This window comes from Oncorhynchus clarkii, chromosome 3 (genome assembly GCF_045791955.1).
Source record: "Oncorhynchus clarkii lewisi isolate Uvic-CL-2024 chromosome 3, UVic_Ocla_1.0, whole genome shotgun sequence".
Lineage (NCBI taxonomy): Eukaryota > Metazoa > Chordata > Actinopteri > Salmoniformes > Salmonidae > Oncorhynchus > Oncorhynchus clarkii.
This window is the reverse complement of record NC_092149.1, coordinates 20,124,637-20,144,571: the sequence shown is the minus strand read 5'-3', so window position 1 is coordinate 20,144,571 and position 19,935 is coordinate 20,124,637. Positions and strand designations below refer to the sequence as shown.

General features: G+C 43.7%; 2 protein-coding genes across 2 annotated transcripts in view; both read right to left on the bottom strand.

Annotated features, from left to right (window-relative positions):
• The window catches only part of LOC139390643 (rho GTPase-activating protein 33-like), a 39,727-nt gene extending 34,591 nt beyond the window's left edge, over nt 1–5,136 (bottom strand). The window contains exon 1 of the mRNA XM_071137908.1: nt 4,917–5,136. Coding sequence (XP_070994009.1) covers nt 4,917–4,922 — 6 coding nt within the window. The 5' untranslated portion in view covers nt 4,923–5,136. The remainder of the gene's footprint in view (nt 1–4,916) is intronic.
• A 1,094-nt stretch (nt 5,137–6,230) lies between these two features.
• On the bottom strand, nt 6,231–18,088 carry LOC139390636 (RNA binding motif protein 42). Its single transcript, XM_071137894.1, has 11 exons — nt 17,914–18,088; nt 17,592–17,652; nt 17,277–17,412; nt 17,055–17,124; nt 15,082–15,153; nt 14,777–14,943; nt 11,482–11,658; nt 11,140–11,286; nt 10,822–10,939; nt 7,314–7,508; nt 6,231–6,913 (listed from the first exon to the last, which is right to left on the bottom strand). The coding sequence occupies exons 2-11, from the start codon at nt 17,645–17,647 to the stop codon at nt 6,801–6,803; spliced, it is 1,251 nt and encodes a 416-aa protein (XP_070993995.1). The 5' UTR covers nt 17,648–17,652; nt 17,914–18,088; the 3' UTR covers nt 6,231–6,800.
• Between the last annotated feature and the right edge of the window lie 1,847 nt (nt 18,089–19,935).

The window sequence follows — 19,935 nt, the reverse complement described above, 5'->3', positions numbered from 1 at the left end:
AGAGAGAAAAACCATAAAGGAATTAGGGAAAGAGAGAATGGCTGAATGAAAACACTAACAGGAGAAAAACTATCCATATGTGGAGCCTAGGTCTGGTGGGGGGAAACAAGGTCGCTAGCCACAGTAAAGGGGAGGGGTTCTGAAGACTTGCTTCAACAAGTTGGAGGATGTCAAGGCAACATGAAAGATTTTAAACTATAGAGCTAGCATGTATAGTATATGGACAGAGGGCTACACTCCAGGATAGTGACTTGGTGGCTGTACTGCATAGGCAGGTTTGCTGTCTGTTTAGTCAGTGTCTCTTCAAGCTGCTGTATATGGGCTTGGACAACCAGGATATGAATCATAATGCAAAACCGGTTTGAAGGCACTGACTGTACTGTAAGTCATGGATAGAAGGGTGATCCATGAGGCAAAACAGATATTGGCATATCACACATTCCAGCCTCCAGGCCAAAACAGACAGAGAGAGGGGAGTAGTAAGAGGGGGAAGGGAAGAAAGTCGTAGGTTTGTATACAGGTTAATGTACTGTAAATAAACCATATCTGATCGTAATACAGTATTAGCACAGAGATCTAATGTTAAGCACCCATTAAAGAGTCTCCAGGGTGAGTAGTGTGTGTGTGTGCACGTTGGGCGTGGCTGGTGCCGGCTGGCTTCTCCTCTATGAGGGCGTTAGAGGAGATGATGGGTGACAGGGCGTGAGGCAGTGCCCTCGCCCAGACCTTCTCTGGCCTGAGGCGGGACTCTGTGACACCCCTTGCCCTCAAGCTGTCAGCAGCAGCCCTGTGAGCCCAGTTCCAGCTTTAGGCCCTGGGAAAAGGGTCAGGGACAGGGCTGGTGTCCCCACTCAGGCCTCTTTAGCTCAGCTTATAGCTCACCTCTAGACCTACCAGGGATCAAATATCCCTTTACTATTCACATGGCATGAGGTACAGCAGAAAGTGCCTGGTAATAACATAGTGATGGCTCACATGAGACGCAGCACCTCTCTAAAGGGCCTGCTTTGAGAGCAGCTTGAAAGATGCTCAACATGTTAACATGCTCAGCTAAACAGCCCCCTGGCTGTAGCCTAGAGGTAATTCAATTCACCATTATCACTGTAGGAAAAAATCGTTTTCATTTAATAAATGAAACTAGCAGACAGCTAGTTGAGGTGATGACCTGCGTTGCGTTCGGTTAGGGTTATGAGTCCATAACATAGCCTACACTAGGCTACATGGAGCACGCACATTTTGGCGATCTGCTTGAATAATATCCCACGGAATAAAGCACACAGGACAAACAATAGGCGTAGTAGTGCTCCGAGGTGGTCAAACTAGATCTTTCTAAACATCTGTCCTCACGGTGAGTCCACATGCAGGGGGAAGTAGAGACGAGCAGAGAGCAGCACTGAGCACACAGGGGGACTGTCTGACCGTCACCCCTGACAACGAGCTGTGCGCTGCCTAAACCAGTCCCCCCGTGCCACTCTCCACATCCTCATTTCAGCTCAAACATAAACCGCTTGCTTGGTGGCTGAACGTTGTTGCTAATGCAGCCAGGCTTGTTTCGTTTCTCATTATACGGTATGTGATAAAATAATGATCGGTCAGTGAAGAACCAAACCAGTGGCCAATGACAGAGGTGGTGTGGCCAGAACGCCAGTGTTACAGAGTCCGTAAGCAGCCATTGATTTGTGTGTATATTGTGTTTGTTCTCCATTACAGGCAGATCCACACAGGTGTCTATCTCTAAGGAAGATAGAGTGAGCAAGATATGAGGGTAGAGAGGAGGGAGTAGGAGGGCCTCACAGTAAACAGGAAGCGATGGAGAGGATTATTGGTGGGCGTGGCCCTGCTGTGCCAACTCTTTGCTTTTTACCTTTCTCTCCATCTTCCTGTCTAGGGTCTCTCTCTATCCCTACCAAATTTGTACATTGAGGACATCTTTATGTCATTTGTGCAGCCCAAGTGGCAGAGGGGGGGAAGGGAATAGTGGAATAGAATGTGAGGTTATGTAACAACAGCAGTGCTGATTCTGACAAACATCAAAATCAACCATTCCTCTCATGTTTTCTTGCGATAATAACGCTGGTGCACCGAGGACAGGGAGGGAGTGTGTGTGTACTGAGGCACTTCCCTTACCACAAACTCCTCAGGTCATCAATGGTAGCAAGAAGGGACAACAGCTGGGAACAAGCTTCAATAGGATTAAATTAACCAGAGCACATCAGGGCATGATGCATAAATAAAAAGGATGTATTATTAGAGAGTTCCTTTCTGTACAGTAAGAGCCCCCTATCATTCAGCTGTTGGCAGCCACAGGCCAAGCATTTCATTCTCCTGTCGGCAAGTGAGCATCCTAGGGGAGCATTTACATTAAATCAAGCATGTTGAAAACAACTAGCATTTGAGTTCAGTTGGGGCTGGGATAGGCTAATTTGTGCTGCAACGGAAGCCTAATCTTTATAATAGTCTTACTACAAATCCAAATGTGTACAGAAAAACTACACACACACACACATTGAACTGCAGCCGGCTGCACACTGTGCCAACAACGCAAAGGAAGCAGAATAACTCTTGTTCGGCAAATGTAATGTCCAAGCGTAAAAGGCTCTTAACACAACATTACCATCAGTCTGCATTGATTTTCCTCTTGCCGAACATTGCAAGTGACCGTACATGAGACGATTCAATGGAAATCAATTAGGTATGTAGCCAGTGAGTCCATCCAACAGCTGTAAATAAACAGTCTGTCCGAAACAAAGACACACAGTATTTTTCTGTCTCCGCCTCATTCTCTGTACAGTATACACACAGACACACACACTCGGTCTCAGTCGCTCAGTCTCTGTATGGTATACACACAGACACACATGCCCTCAGTCTTAGTCTCATTCAATCTCGGAAACACACAGCTCCTGCCAGACAGAGTTATGAAGATGCTGGGTTTGTAATTAAACACCTTGATCGCCCACTGCTGCTCACACTGGAGGCAGAGCTAATCCTCAAACTGACTATTGGGGAGAGCAGGCCAAGATACGCTACACCAGCTGGACATGGAATCTGAATGACAACATACAAGGATACTTGGAAAGGGTTCAGACCAGGGAGGTCAACGTAACCAATGGGTCTTGAGATTGTGAGATGGAGGCTAAACTATAGCCTTGAGTGAAGTTTTAGACTCAGGACTGACAACACAGTAATGCTTCTCTAGAACATGGAACCAACTATCTATCTGAAGCAAGTGAGTCAATCCAACAGAGCCAGAATGAAGACCATAAGATTTAGTTCCATAAAGGAAAAAGCAGTAATGGCACACATGCCTTGTTTGGCCAGGCATTAGAGAATACAGAAGCATAAAATAGGCCTGGCTATTCCTAGTTTTCCAGGGGAAATGTAATGTACAGTCTGAGAATAAACATAGGTGACATAATCTGAAGCTAAGCACTAGTTCAGCCTGTTTCAGCTGTAACATACTGGGTCCACTGCGGTTGGGTAGATTAATGATGGATTGATCTATAATGACAGAAATACCCTATGCTGTGGCAAAGAGCCAGTCTTGGGACCTAACCCAGATTAGTAATTGCCAGTCTTGAGAGCAGGAGACTAGTGGATGGAGGGGATTTGTATCCTCTGATCATAAACCACCATATTCTCTGGTAGAACGACCTGTTCCACTGGTATGCAAAACCCATGTCTATTGCAAACACAGCTGTATGTAAGAATAATGACACGTTCATGTGCTAGTCAGATATAGGAAGTCAGACATGTCCGAGTTTCCTAGATCTGACTAGCACGTGAACGCGGCAAAACTCCAGGGGAGTAGACAATATATCAAAATGGAGTTGGCAGGCCAATCACTCCATTCAATAAAAGACCATTTCAAGTTGCACAGCTATGATTAACCATCAAGTCTAAAGCGCTTTTACCTTAAGAAAACATGAAGTCAGTGAAGTGATGTTATAGCGCGAGACGACAGCATAGCGTTGGAACGGTTTGAAGTGTTACTTCATCACGCTGACACAGTTACCTGGAACCGATTGTATCTACACGCCTGAGAGGGACATTAACAATATTATATCTGAAAACGTTGCAGCCCGACAACGGGAAACAGATTAGTTGTATTATGTTGCGCATATAACATTCGTTTCTTTAGTACTAACTCATTTAAAATGATATTAGCTACATTAGTATCCCGTGCCTTTGTTATGAGAATGACGTTTGTTGGAAAAGAGCTGCACGCTGTTCATCACTGTGGCTTGCGCGCAATTAATGAAATGGAAGCCCCAGCCGGAGTAGACAAAAGACTGTCCGTTTTCAAAACTGTTTTGAGCTGCCAATCTAGCAACTAACAAGGCAATCATAATAATATTAGCTAGCTTTGCTAGATTGTGTTAAACGATGACACGTTGTACAGCACGTAAATATTCGAATTAAGGCAAGTGATGAATGCCCAGTAAAACCGAATCACCCTGTCTGGCTGACAGACAACACCGCCATTCATGCTTGTATTTCAAGGGAGGGGCGCGCGATGTGGCTAACTTGAGCTAGCTAACACACTAGATGAAATAAATAACGTAACTAGTTAGTTAGCTAAATTGAGCTAATAAACGGCATAGCCACATGGGATTTGGCTTTATAGCATTAGCTATAAGATTTAGTTAGTCAGATAAAGACAACCATATCAAATGACTTGAGCGAAGCAGTGACAGGCCAAGGTTCAGCAGTGTCCCTGTAACTAATGGCAACAACGGACTGGACAGCATCTTCTGTTTCAGTTTGCCACACAGACTAGCCATATGTGACAGACATGGTACGACAAACTAGCTATCACATGTTTTGTTGCCAAACTTAAAAAAACGTTTTTTTTTCCACTTGCCTCATGCCTACTGACATATGCAGCCTGAACTAAGACAAAAATGATGACTTACCACCATTCCGATATCCAGGTTCGGGGGAAAAGGGTCGGATGGGCTCCGTTTTCAAATTCCAATCTCACTGGTTTATATTAATGTTTGATTGGTGCATTCGTTAAAGTGGCCCTCCGCTTCTTGATATATAACGTTAGCAAACTATGCCAACAGTTTACCTCACATTTAGAAAATATTGAAGCATCATTGCTAGTTGTGAATCTAACACGAAAAAGGACCTCCTTAACCAGCCCTCCAAGACAGGACTGTGAGGAGTGACTGGAACAACGAGGGGGTGGCGAAATCTAGTTCGTTGCCTTGGCAAAAAACAAATTTTCAGCGAGATCCTGATGAAAATGTAGACAACTGTCTCCATATTATAGACGACATAATTTGCTAGTTAGAAATCTGAAGAAGTTCTCGGTTCATGCAAAATCGTCCTTTCTACATCGTTAGTAGGCTGCATTCATTGCCTCAGTTCAGGCAATGAGATGTTTCTACACACGTGTGGTTGAAATGTGGCTAAGCAGTGTCTATCCGCCGATACCAAAACTCAAAGTGATGTGTATTTTATGGAAACGTAAAGATTGAGTGTAAGGCTCTAGTTAATCGTAAATAAGATAACATTATTTTAACGCCAACAATGATAAACAATTTTTGTATCTTCATTGATCAGCCAAAAAGACTCGTTTAAACAGAGCTCCCCTATTTTGTGTAAATGCTGAGGTCCAGTTGATGCCCCTGATCGGACAAAGGCGTAAGAAGCAGACTGGCTATCCTTTATTTATGCTTTCAAGTCAAATCTAAATATATTCAGCTAGCTGTCTTTTTCCTCGCATTATATTTAGATTGGTGAGACTTGATACAAGCATTCTTTATCATCCAATTACTTCCCAAGACAGACATCCTAATCTGCTTTAACACATTGCTATTTCCTAGAAATTGTGCACGGAGGGCAAAAGGTTTTAGTTCCACAATACTTCTAATCTCAAATAGAATCCAACAGTATTATCCTATATTCTCCCCAATGTATGGCACAATTGAGAATGCCTTATGCCTCAGGCTATGGTAACGTTGAATACTCCAAATGGTAGTTGGACAAAATATTCAATATCAGTTATCTTAAAAGCTGACCTTCTCGTCCATTTTGTATACCGTTACAATTTAAAGCAAGGTATGTATAGCAACCCTACCTTTCAACGGTCGGTTTATTAAATAATCAAGATGGTATTGGAGCCCCATCTTGTGACCAATTTATGAACTATCCCACCTCACCTCAGTAAACGCTTTCATTGCCTGGGCTGGAGGACAGGGAAGGTGAGTGCCAGGCAAATATGTCAAGCTATTTGGTTTATTTTAAAAACGTTGCATTGGTTTGAATCCACTGCTTCAAAATAAGCCACTTTAATGTACAAACATTTAGATTTTATATTTTAAAAAAAATAATGGTTTGCTGTATGAATAACAGAGGCTACCCGGAAATACATAATTGCCATTGGAAGTAGTTTCCACAATAGCATATACATAAATGAGATCACCAATCTCACATTTCAGACATCCGAGATGCATAGGAGCCATACCAACTAAGAAAATCTGAGTGATGTTCAGAAATTATTTACAAATTAAAATGTTAAAATAAAAAAAAATGGAGATCAGTAAATTCTAAACTTCATACGGGCATGGTTCATGTCTAACCATTGCAACCAGGGCCAGTGCCATGTACAGTGTTTCGTAGCCTAGTTTAACCATGTTCCATGAGTAAAATGACATCCCTACTCTGTGGTAATTGAAAACATGTCAGATAGTTGGATGAGTGGCCTGGCAACTGTATTAGGCCATCAGTGTGATTCTCACACACTCCCAGTCAAAAAACACTTGCACATACATACACAAGGGAAACATTGTCTATCTCAGTCCCAGTTTCTTTTTCTCCTTCTGTTTCTTGCGTACAACTTCCATGTTCCTGTCCTTCCACATGCTCTTTCTCAGTTTGATGGGTCTGCTGCCCACATACTTCCCTGTGAAAAAAAAAAGTTTATGATCAGTTTAGAATTGGACTGGTGCCACCACACAGGTAGGTGTTAGGAAAGGAGAAGTCATTCTCAACACACAACTGCTCACCATTCATCTCTCTCATGGTGTGGATGTAATCATTAGGGTCCTTGAAGCTGACAAAGCTGTAGCCCTTGGCCGTGCATTTGTCACCTTCCTTAGCTTTCTACCTATACTTTCTTGCTAAATTATGCAGCTAATCCTGTGTTTGCATGAAAAAAGAAAAGGCCATGTTCCCACAATATATTACTTACTACAGAGCCTCAGAATTAAAAGATCCAGATCAGGAGTTACTCCCCATTTTAAAATGACATCTTGGGGTTGGACACAAAACTTGTTGGCCCTTTCACACATACTATTGCTCACCGTTCATCTCCCTCATGGCGCGGACGTAGTCATTGGGGTCCTTGAAGCTGACAAAGCCATAGCCCTTGGTCTTGCCAGTGCGTTTGTCCCGCACCACCTTGGCTTTCAGATAGGAGGGGTAGCGGCTGAATGCCCTTGCCAGGATGTCGTCGTTCACCTCATTGCCAAGGTCTCCACAGAAGATTCTGAAATCATCTGGATGGAGGAGGAAAGTCAGATGAGGTGTGATGCTGAGCAAAGAGGAGGGACAAAAAGGGAATGGGACAGTCGCCTGTTTGTAGTGAAAACAAAAATTATACTATTCTATATACAGGTAAGTAGGTAGCTGCTTTTAGCAATGCTAGTATTTTACACACTAGTGTTGCTGGGAATTAGCTTGCGAAAGAAATACAATTCAACGTACTCTGTTAATTGTCCTTATGGTCCTTATGCAGGGGGGAATTTGAAGAAGAAAAAAAAGCAGGGACTTATTTAACTGATCCACCTATCGAAATTCTGTCGAACTATACATTCCTTTAGATGTTAATGGATATAATTAAACAGGATTCCGTGGGTCTGTTGTAGACCCTGCAGTTCCTCAGAGGCCTCATTGCCTGCATCCGTAATGGGTCTGTGGTCAAACGCCCACCCCTCATCACTGTCAAACGCTCTCTAAAACACTTCAGCGAGCAGGCCTTTCTAATCGACCTGGCCCGGGTATCCTGGAAGGATATCGACCTCATCCCGTCAGTAGAGGATGACTGGTTATTCTTTAAAAGTGCCTTCCTCACCATCTTCAATAAGCATGCCACATTCAAAACATTTAGAACCTGGAAGAGATATAGCCCTTGGTTCTCTCCAGACCTGACTGCCCTTGACCAGCACAAAAACATCCTGTGCCGTTCTGCATTAGCATCGAATAAACCCAGTGACATGCAACTTTTCAGGTAACTTAGGAACCAATATACACAGGCAGTTGAAAAAGCTAGCCTTAGCTTTCCTAAGCAGAAATGTTCATCCTGTAGCACAAACTCAAAAAAGTTCTGGGACACTGTAAAGTCCATGGAGAATAAGAGCACCTCCTCCTAGCTGCCCACTGCACTGAGGCTAGGAAACACTGTCACCACCGATCAAAACACTATAATTGAGAATTTCAATAAGCATTTTCCCACCTGGCTACCCCTACCCCGATCAACAGACCTGCATGCCCCACAGCAACTCGCCCAAGCCTCCCCATTTCTCCTTCACACAAATCCAGATAGCTGATGTTCTGAAAGAGCTGCAAAACCTGGACCCCTACAACTCAGCCGGACTAGACAATCTGGACCCTCTCTTTCTAAAATTATCTGCCGAAATTGTTGCAACCCCTATTACTAGCCTGTTCAACCACTGTTTCGTATCGTCTGAGATCCCCAAAGATTGGAAAGCTGCCTCGATCATCCCCCTCTTCAAAGGGGGAGACACTCTAGACCCAAACTGCTATAGACGTATATCCTACCCTGCCTTTCTAAGGTCTTCGAAAGCCAAGTTAACAAACAGATTACCGACCATTTCGAATCCCACCGCTATGCAATCTGGTTTCAGGGCTGGTCATGGGTGCACCTCAGCCACGCTCAAGGTCCTAAACGATATAACCGCCATCGATTAGAGACATTACTGTGCAGCCGTATTCATCGACCTGGCCAAGGCTTTCGACTCTGTCAATCACCACATCCTCATCGGCAGACTCGACAGCCTTGGTTTCTCAAATGATTTCCTCGCCTGGTTCACCAACTACTTATCTGATAGAGTTCAGTGTGTCAAATCGGAGGGTCTGTTGTCCAGACCTCTGGCAGTCTCTATGGGGGTGCCACAGGGTTCAATTCTCGGGCCGACTCTCTTCTCTGTATACATCAATGATGTCGCTCTTGCTGCTGGTGATTCTCTGATCCACCTCTACGCAGACGACACCATTCTGTATACCTCTGGCCCTTCTTTGGACACTGTGTTAACTAACCTCCAGACGAGCTTCAATGCCATACAACTCTCCTTCCGTGGCCTCCAACTGCTCTTAAATACAAGTCAAACTAAATGCATGCTCTTCAAACAATCGCTGCCCGAACCTGCCCGCCTGTCCAGCATCACTACTCTGGACAGTTCTGACTTGGAATATGTGGACAACTACAAATACCTAGATGTCTGGTTAGACTGTAAACTCTCCTTCCAGACTCCAGAATCAAAAATTAAATCTGGAATTGGCTTCCTATTTCGCAAAAAAGCATCCTTCACTCATCCTGCCAAACATACCCTCGTAAAACTGACCATCCTACCGATCCTCGACTTCGGTGATGTCATTTACAAAATAGCCTCCAACACTCTACTCAACAAATTGGATGCAGTCTATCACAGTGCCATCCATTTTGTCACCAAAGCCTCATATACTACCCACCACTGCGACCTATACGCTCTCGTTGGCTGGCCCTCGCTTCATACTCGCCGCCAAACCCATTGGCTCCACGTCATCTACAAGTCTCTGCTAGGTAAAGCCCCGCCTTATCTCAGCTCACTGGTCACCATAGCAGCACCCACCCATAGCACGCGCTCCAGCAGGTATATCTCACTGTCACCCCCAAAGCCAATTCCTCCTTTGCCGCCTTTCCTTTCAGTTCTCTGCTGCCAATAACTGGAACGAACTGCAAAAATCACTGAAGCTGGACTCATATCTCCCTCACTAGCTTTAAGCACCAGCTGTCAGAGCAGCTCACAGATAACTGCACCTGTACATAGCCCATCTGTAAATAGCCCATCGAACTACCTCATCCCCATACTGTATGTATTTATTTATCTTGCTCCTTTGCACCCCAGTATCTCTACTTGCACATTCATCTTCTGCACATCTACCATTCCAGTGTTTAATTGCTATATTGTAATTACTTCGCCACCATGGCCTATTTATTGCCTTACGGGAGGTTATCTTACCTCATTTGCACACACTGTATATATACTTTTTCTACTGTATTATTGACTGTATGCTTGTTTATTCCATGTGTAACTCTGTTGTTGTATGTGTCGAACTGATTTGCTTTATCTTGGCCAGGTCGCCGTTGTAAATGAGAACTTGTTCTCAACTAGCCTACCTGATTAAATAATTAAATAAGAGGTCAGTTCCTCTACTTACCTCATGTCAAAATAAGTCCCCCACAAGATCTTGCTTTTTTTTGTTGCAGGTATGGCGCACGTGCAGGACTTTTATTTTGACATGAAGTAAGCGGGTCTACAACAGACCAACATTTGGAAAGTCTTTAATTTATGTTCTATTAGATGTTTTTTCTCAATTTCCCCCTTGCATAAGGACCAACCCTATGGACAATTGACAGAGTAAGTTGAAATTGAAGTTGATTGAACTTCTGGAATTCGGCGGGCTATTCAGTTTTTTTGCACGCTACTTCCCAGCAACGCTAGTGTGTAAATACTAGAGTTGCTAAAAAAGAAATTGAACTAGGAATTAATTAATCGTCTCAGTGTAATCTGAAATCATTAGCTATCTTACCCGAGTCCCACTCCAGTAGACTCTGGTCCTCCCAGCTGGTGCCTGCGGCTGTACGGATACACTTCTTCGCCTTCTCTTGCTTGCCCTTCTTCTTCTCCTCTGCTGTGCTATCCACTGGCTGCAGAGAAACACAAGATTCTAGAGTCAGACATATTCTAGAGATTGCTGCAATACTGGCCCTTTGTAAGGTTTGGTTTAAGTCTATACCAACTAAATTGTACAATACACCAACTGAATTGTACAAGCATTTTGAATGCAGAAAAGTTTAAACCCTTTAACTAGGGCCAGGGCTGATAAACAAGGCAGAGTGTTCTGTACCTCAGTGTGGACGGGCTCGGGCTCTGGCATGCTGGGTCCGATAACGTTGTCATCTGAGGCGGCTAGGCTGGCCTCCTTCTTAGCCTCCAGCAGTCCGGCGGCCATCACCGCTGCCTGCTGTTCTGCTACAGACGCTGCCAGCTCCTCCTGATGAAGTCATAGGGAGAACAGAGAGAGAAAAAAACAAATCAGAGATATGATGATAGATGAGATTCAGTGTGAATTTGCAGCAAACAGCAGCAGACTTGGAAAGTATGTAGAATGCAAATTTTAAGTAGTCGCTGAATTTCTTTTGAATGCAAAGGGCATTCAACTAAAAAGAGTAGAAGTGAGTGTGCTTACCATGCGAGCCTTTCTCTGGGCATGGATGTCTGGTATCTTTGGTCCGGAGGGAGCCGTGTAGACAGTGGGGGCCGCAGAGATGATGGAGGGGGTGAGCTTGGGAGGGGCCTGGGTCACAGACCTTGAGGGTGCAGACACCATGGAGTGTCCCATGGGTGTACCATGTGTCGATCCCACCTGTAGATGGTAAGATATGGTAACAGCATATAGAGAAATGGAGATAATGAAGCACAACAGAACGGGTTAAGATTGACCAAGCTTGTTCACATTCCTAATTGAAGACACAGTTAACGCTGAATTTCCTTAAAGGCCTTCCCACACTGCACGTCGGATTCAGTCTTCTCCGATTATTACATGTCACACTGTGCGATCTTACCGAATTTAAATCTTTATCAACCTGGCTAGATTGTACGATTTGCTTCAGTACTGCCGACACGTTCTGTGATTGGCTTGCGTGGCTACGTCAGCCGATGTATGCTATGTCAACTGCAGCAGTGTATTTGATCTGCACCTGAGCCAGCACGAGCCTCCCTCTGCTTATGAGTGAGTGAAGTGAGTTCGGAAAAAACTGAAGGTATGCATCTTAGAAATAGTTTTATATGCAAACTTGATATGTCTGTGATAAAATAATGTATATGTTGAAAGATAATGATAAAATAATTCCACTCTGAAACCTTATAACTGTATGAAATTGATTAGAATCATAAAATTCTAATCTGATGATGTGTGTAGTTTTAGTCAGAATTAGATTCAACAATGTATCTGTATAGTGGAAAAACACAGACCGTCTGAGCAAGGCGTAGCTTAGGATTTGAACTTGTATGCGTGTGCCGAAGAAAAAAACCGAGAACAGTTAAACTGTGTTTGGACCGACCTGGCTAGGCCTCTGAGGAATTTATGAGGGCATAGGGAGTACTTCTCAAGGTTTCCCTAATCTCGGGGGAATGGAACTGTCGGCTGGGTAGTGAAACACAGTGGTGAGAACTCCGGAGAAGGACACAACTCACCTACTGTTTGTATGGAAGTATGTGCGTAGGATACCTACTGTTTGTATGGAAGTATGTGCGTAGGATACCTACTGTTTGTATGGAAGTATGTGCGTAGGATACCTACAGTTTGTATGGAAGTATGTGCGTAGGATACCTACTGTTTGTATGGAAGTATGTGCGCAGGATACCTACTGTTTGTATGGAAGTATGTGCGCAGGATACCTACTGTTTGTATGGAAGTATGTGCGTAGGATACCTACTGTTTGTATGGAAGTATGTGCGTAGCTATAAAGTGGATGTCTTTGTATAATAGGCTTTTGAACGTTCTCTGAATAAACTGTACTATCTTTTTGCATTAGCTGAGTCTTTGACTAATTATTATTAAACCCATGGTCTTACAGATCTCGGGGATAGGTCAGAGCTATTGATTGTCAGTTATTATCATTGGGATTGAAAATTCTCGTGAAAACTCAGAATCAAACACGCTTCCCAAAAATAATATGGCCGCTGTGGTAGAACGTTTCATTTGATTGCCGATTGTGCATTTATCAAAATCCCATCAGGTAGCCCGATTTCAGATGGCAACATTTTCAGATATAGCCTAAACAAGATTAGGGAAATTGTTCTTCTTGCAAAGCATTTAAATATTTAAATCAAACTATTACATGGACAGTGAAGCATGTTTTCTTCTTTTGGTTCTAAAATCCAAAAGTTTGGATTTGAAATCGAACAATGACTATGGAGGTTAAAGTGCAGACTGCCAGCTTAAATTTGAGGTTATTGGGTGAACAATTGAGAAATTACCACTTTTTGTACATAGTCCCCCCATTTCAGGGGAGCAAAAGTATTGGGACAAATTCACTTGCGTGTTAAAGTATCAAAAGTTACGTATTTGTTCCCATATTCATATCACGCAATGACTATATCAAGCTTCTGACAAAAATTTGTTTTTGGTTGTTTTGGTTGTTTCAGATTAGGTTTCAGATTAGGTTGTGCCCAATAAACATTTATGGTAAATATGTAGTGTGTCATTTTAGAGTCTCGTTTATTATAAATAAGTATAGAATGTTTCTACATACTTTAATGTGGATGCTACCATGATTACGAATCATCCTGATGCTAGGTAAAGCTCCACCTTATCTCAGTTCACTGGTCACGATGGCAACACCCACCCGTAGCATGCGCTCCAGCAGGTGTATCTCACTGATCATCCCTAAAGCCAACACCTCATTTGGCCGCCTTTCGTTCCAGTTCTCTGCTGCCTGTGACTGGAACGAATTGCAAAAATCGCTGAAGTTGGAGACTTATCTCCCTCACCAACTTTAAACATTTGCTATCTGAGCAGCTAACCGATCGCTGCAGCTGTACATAGTCCATCAGTTAATAGCCCACCCAGTTTTACCTACTTCATCCCCATACTGTTTTTTAAATTTACTTTTCTGCTCTTTTGCACACCACATATCTCTACCTGTACATGACCATCTGATAATTTATCACTCCAGTGTTAATCTGCAAAATTGTAATTATTCGCCTACCTCCTCATGCCTTTTGCACACAATGTATATAGACTCTTTTTTTCTCTACTGTGTTATTGACTTGTTAATTGTTTACTCCATGTTTAACTCTGTTGTCTGTTCACACTGCTATGCTTTATCTTGGCCAGGTCGCAGTTGCAAATGAGAACTTGTTCTCAACTAGCCTACCTGGTTAAATAAAGGTGAAATAAATTTTTTATAAAAAATGAATCGTGAAGAATGATGAGTGAGAAAGTTAGATGCACAAATACCATACTTCCAAGACTAACCTCTCACCTTTACAATAACGGGAGGTTAGCATTTCTCTCTCACTTCTTATTCACAATTCAGGACTTTCTGTAATCATGGTAGCATCCACATTCATGGGCACTCACTGTATATTAATCTGACTATTCACAATAATCATACTGTTGTGTGCATACTCAGTGGCGGCCGTGTTCCTATTGGTAAGTCACCGGGATCGGCTCGTGACACCAGCCACACTACACGATAAAGGCTCAACATTTCTGACACCGCCAGAACTTTGTCTGAGCCTATGACTGCATGTAGTGGTACTTAAATCGGCAGACCTAGACCATGTCACGCTGAACGAGCAAAGAAAATCGTCTACGACCTAAGAATTTTCCAACAACATGGAAATGTTGTCTGGGAGGGCCAAATCGTGGCATAAGATGGCTAAAATCGTACAGTCTGTGTGGGCCTTTAGGGAGAACATTGATATTTGTTGTCCTAAAAGCCTCGGAGGAAGAAAAAGGCACTGTAGCAACAAACCGGGGGTCCTCCTGAGCTCATATGCCCCATTGGGTCCATGGGATGCTGAGGCGGTCCTTGCATGGGGGGTGCCATCATCATGGGCGGGGGAGGAGGAGGGCGTGGCAGTGGGGGAGCCATCATACCCTGTGGAGGGGGACCACGCATCATAGGCATCCTTGGACCCCCTGACAGAGAGATTTCAAATTAGCTTCCCAATACATTGTTTTTAATTTGAAGACTAAATTGCCGTAGAGATTTGATCCTATTTCTTATTTCATTTAGCTAGCACTGAGGTGAAGTCAACAACAGTAAAGATAGATGACCTGGTCTCTGCAGGATGTGCGGCATAAACGCTGGTCTCATCATTGGCGGTTGTCTGACACCTGGGGTTACAGCTGAAGAGCAGAAGAAAAAGACCAGCATAAACTGAAGACGTGGTGGTGTAAATGATCAACATTGTTTTTGGGTAAAATAGGTATTTTAAGTACGTCTAGTAATGTACTATGTGGTCCTCTGTAGCTCAGTTGGTAGAGCAAGGTGCTGGCAATGCCAGGATAGAGGGTTTGATTCCCGGGACCACCCATAATGAAAAATGTATTCACGCATGACTAAGTCGCTTTGGATAAATGCGTCTGCTAAATGGCATATACAGTGCATTCGGAAAGTATTCAGACCCCTTGACTTTTTACACATTTTGTTACGTTACAGCCTTATTCTAAAATTGATTAAAAATAAATCCTCAATCTACACACAATACCCCATAATGAAAGGAAAAACAGGTTACACATTTTTTGCAAATGTATATAAAAATATAAAAACTGAAATATCACATTTACATAAGTATTCAGACCGTTCACTCAGTACTTTGTTGAAGCACCTTTGGCAGTGATTACAGCCTTGAGTCTTCTTGGGTATGACACTTCAAGCTTGGCACACCTGTATTTGGGGAGTTTCTCATGTTCTTCTCTGCAGATCCTCTCAAGCTCTGTCAGGTTGGATGGGGAGCATTGCTGCACAGCTATTTTCAGGTCTCTCCAGAGATGTTCGATTGGGTTCAAGTTCGGGCTCTGGCTGGGCACTCAAGGACATTCAGAGACTTGTCCCGAAGCTACTCCTGCATTGTCTTGGCTGTGAGCTTAGGGTAGTTGTCCTGTTGGAAGGTGAACCTTCACCCCAGTCTGAAGTCCTGAGCTCTTTGGAGCAGGTTTTCATCAAGGATCTCTACTTTGCGCCATTCATCTTTCCTCAATCCTGACTACTCTCCCAGTCCCTGCCGCTGAAAAGCATACCCACAGCATGATGCTGCTACCACCATGCTTCTCCGTAGGGATGTTGCCAGGTTTCCTCCAGAAGTGATGCTGAACAAGGCAGTTAACCCACTGTTCCTAGGTCGTCATTGAAAATAAGAATTTGTTCTTAACTGACTTGCCTAGTTAAATAAAGGTACAAAATAAATAAATAAAAAATTCAGGCCAAAGAGTTCAGTCTCGGTTTTATCAGACCAGATAATCTTGTTTCTCATGGTTTGAGTCTTTAGGTGGCTTTTGGCAAACTCCAAGTGGGCTATCATGTGCCTTTTACTTCCATCTGGCCACTTTACCATAAAGGCCTGATGGGTGGAATGCTGCAAAGATGGTTATCCTTCTGGAAGGTTCTCTCATCTCCATAGAGGAACTGGAGCTCTGTCAGAGTGACCATCGGGTTCTTTGTCACCTCCCTGACCAAGGCCCTTCTCCCCCAATTTAAGAATGATGGAGGCCACTGTGTTCTTGGACCTTCATTGCTGCAGAAATGTTTCGTACCCTTCCCCAGACATGTTCCTTGACACAATCCTGTTTCAGAGCTCTACGGACAATTCCATCAACCTCACGGCTTGGTTTTTGCTCTGACATGCACTTTCAACTGTGGGACCTTATATTGACAAGTGTGTGCCTTTCCAAATCATGTCCAATCAATTGAATTTACCACAGGTGAACTCCAATAAAGTTGTAGAAACATCAAGGACAATCAATGGAAACAGGATGCACCTGAGCTAAATTTCGAGTCTCATAGCAAAGGGTCTGAATGTTTAAGTAAATAAGGTACCAGTTTTTTTTCTACTTAAATTTGCTAAACTTACAAACCTGTTTTCATTTTGTCATTATGGGGTATTGTGTGTATATTGATGAGGGGCAAAAAGTATTAAAGCAATTTTAGAATAGGGCTGTAACAAAATTTGGAAAAAGGGAAGAGGTCTGAATACATTCCGATATGCAAAGTATTATGTTATTAATAAACCTGAATCAAACCATGTCACCTGGGCCTACAAATGCAGGGGGTGGAGGTCCCACGAAAGTGGCAGCCCTTGCATCCAAGGTTTGCTGGACCTGAGAGAGAAAGGGGATTTGAAGGAGTTGGATGCATCCGGCTAACACCACATTTTGTTTGCTTTTAGCAGAAGATAGGTTTGAGTTTGTTCATTCTACGATTGATCTTTCCTATATAATGTTCAATCTATCTTTCCTCAAGATCTCTGTACCTGTCGGTAGGTGTTGGTGCCGATGATGGGCCGGATCATAGGAACAGCCATAGGAACACCCATAGGGAGCACCTCCATCACTACAGGGTCTCCTGCAGTCATTGCCACTTGACCCCCCAGGACCTCCTGCTCAAACCTGGATCAGAACCAACACAAGAGTTACCAATAGATGACGATTGTCATGAGCTATTGTTTGCCTGTCCTGACAGAGAAGAAAGACAATTTCGCAGGGGTTGTTTTGGCATAGTTACCACACACGTCATTGCAATCTTATTGAAGGTAACGGAAGTGTCATGCCTGAACTCTTGTACTCACAGAGCCATTTCAGCCTCCATCTCCTTCAACCGCTCCTCTCCGGATTTCATCGCCATACTTACTGCAAAGACAAACGTTTTGTTGGTTGTCCATTATTTGGTGTTAAACACATCTAGAGAGCTACTGAAAATGTGTACAGTCATCGTTTGGCTAACACCAAAGGCATTGATAGTTGGCTTGTTTACGTTATAACTACTGTATTGGCTAGTAACGTGAACTGTTTGCTAATAGTTATCGCTAGTTGTCTGGCTAACGTTAACCAGGATGTCAATTTAAAATTCAGCAAGTTAGTACAGAACGTATACATACAAAACGTTATTACCCTAAATCGTGACGTTCCAAAACTCTTGAATCTTAACTAGCTATTTAAATAAAGCATGAATTGTTGTATTTGTCCGTCCCTACAAACCGAGGCCAACGTTGTCCAAAATAGCTAGTCGCATTATTATGACGTGGGTGTCTTGGTTGCGTTCCATTCCGACGGTGTGGTTGGGTCTGTTCCAGGGTGTCTGATCTTCTTCGTGTGGTTTTCCGGCAGACAAGACATTGTTGAATATTGTTGCCTTTCACAGTTCGGAAAGTGCATTGCACATTTGTTCACAAAAAAAGGGAAATTGCACCACCATCTAACCCTATTTATAAACTGGGTGGTTTGAGCCCTGAATGCTGATTGACTGACAGCCATGTTATATCAGACCGTATTCCACGGGTATGACAAAACATTTATTTTTACTGCTCTAATTATGTTAGTAACCAGTTTAAAATACCGATAAGGCACCTCAGGGGTTTGTGGTATATGGCCATATCCAAGAACATCCCTTAGCTGTGGTATATTGGCCATATACCACAGCCCCTCCTGCCTCATTGCTTAAATATATACCACTATCCTCAACGCACCACACCACCCCTCCCCACTACTTTGGCCCTCACAGATCCTACACCATGCCGTTGGCCAGGGAGCCTGTGTCCCCTTCTCTAAAAAAACTCTGTAGTTCTTCTGCAGTAAAATCTCTGACACTCCAAAACTTCTCTGCTGGTGCAGAGAACTGTTCAAGTCATTCTGTACAGGCCTACTGCTCACAGGGATCCTCTCCCTCATGCTTTGTCCACCATCCTCTACTTTACTCACTGCCTCAGCATAACGCTTTCTGCACTGCTCTTGTAACAGTATAGCTTCCGTCCCTCTCCTCGCCCCGAACCAGGGATCCTCTGCACACATAGACAACCGCCACCCCCAAAGCATCGTTACCCATCGCTCCACAAAAGCCACAGCCCTTGCAGAGCAAGGGGAACCACTACTTCAAGGTCTCAGAGCGAGTGACGTCACCAATTGAAACGCTATTAGCGCGCACCCAGCTAACCATTTCATATCGGTTACACTCACCCCCCTTTTCCACAGCAACCAGTGATCCGGGTCACGGCCCCAATGTAACAGTATAGCATCCCTCTTCCCTACCTGAGCTCGAACCAGGGACCCTCTGCACACATAGACAACAGCCACCCACGAAGCATCGTTACCCATCGCTCCACAAAAGCGATGGATTGTTCCCCTTGCTACTTCAAGGTCTCAGAGCGAGTGACGTCACCAATTGAAACGCCATTAGCGCTCCTTTCAGTGCGCAGGCCCTCTCCCTCTGGGCAGCAGACACACACAAAAATCAACACAAGTCCACTTCTGGATATTTTGACTTCTTCACCCAGCCAGATACCACAAACGGATCGGCCTAAAGGCATAGATCCACTTTCTAAATGAATCATACCCCCACTGGGCCAGAGTCATCTTAGGCATTTTCCTGATCATTGGAATGAGTCTCAAAAGCATTCACCTAACGGTGCAGGTTCTTCCTCTTCACTTCTGTCAGGTTCAATTAGACTGCTCACAGTTTCAGGTGTGTAACATGTAATTATCTCTCCTGTACTTGAGTCAAAGGAGAAAGTACTCGGCTTGTATTTAGCAGATGTCGTCTTGGTTTTGAACCTCGCCCCCTTCTTTCTGCCTCACGTCATCTCGCTATCCTCCATCTTCCCGCAAGTCCACTAGCTAGCTTGCTTCAACTCCACCTCAAGCTGTCCATGTCTAGACACAACTTTTTCCAGGGGGTCTGATAATCACACAAAAAGCTGTCAAGTTCAAGATGTATTGATATCCACATGGCAATCAATGAAACATCAAACTGAAGTACATGTTGCGGGTGTATACATAAACTAGCGTTGCTCCCTATTGTATTGGGTTGCACAAAAAACAGTCCTTGGGAAGCCAGAAGTTAAATACATTCCTATACAGGCTCCGGGGCCTGTGAGGATGGAGCATTCATCGCCACGATTCCTTCTGTAAAATCCCAGA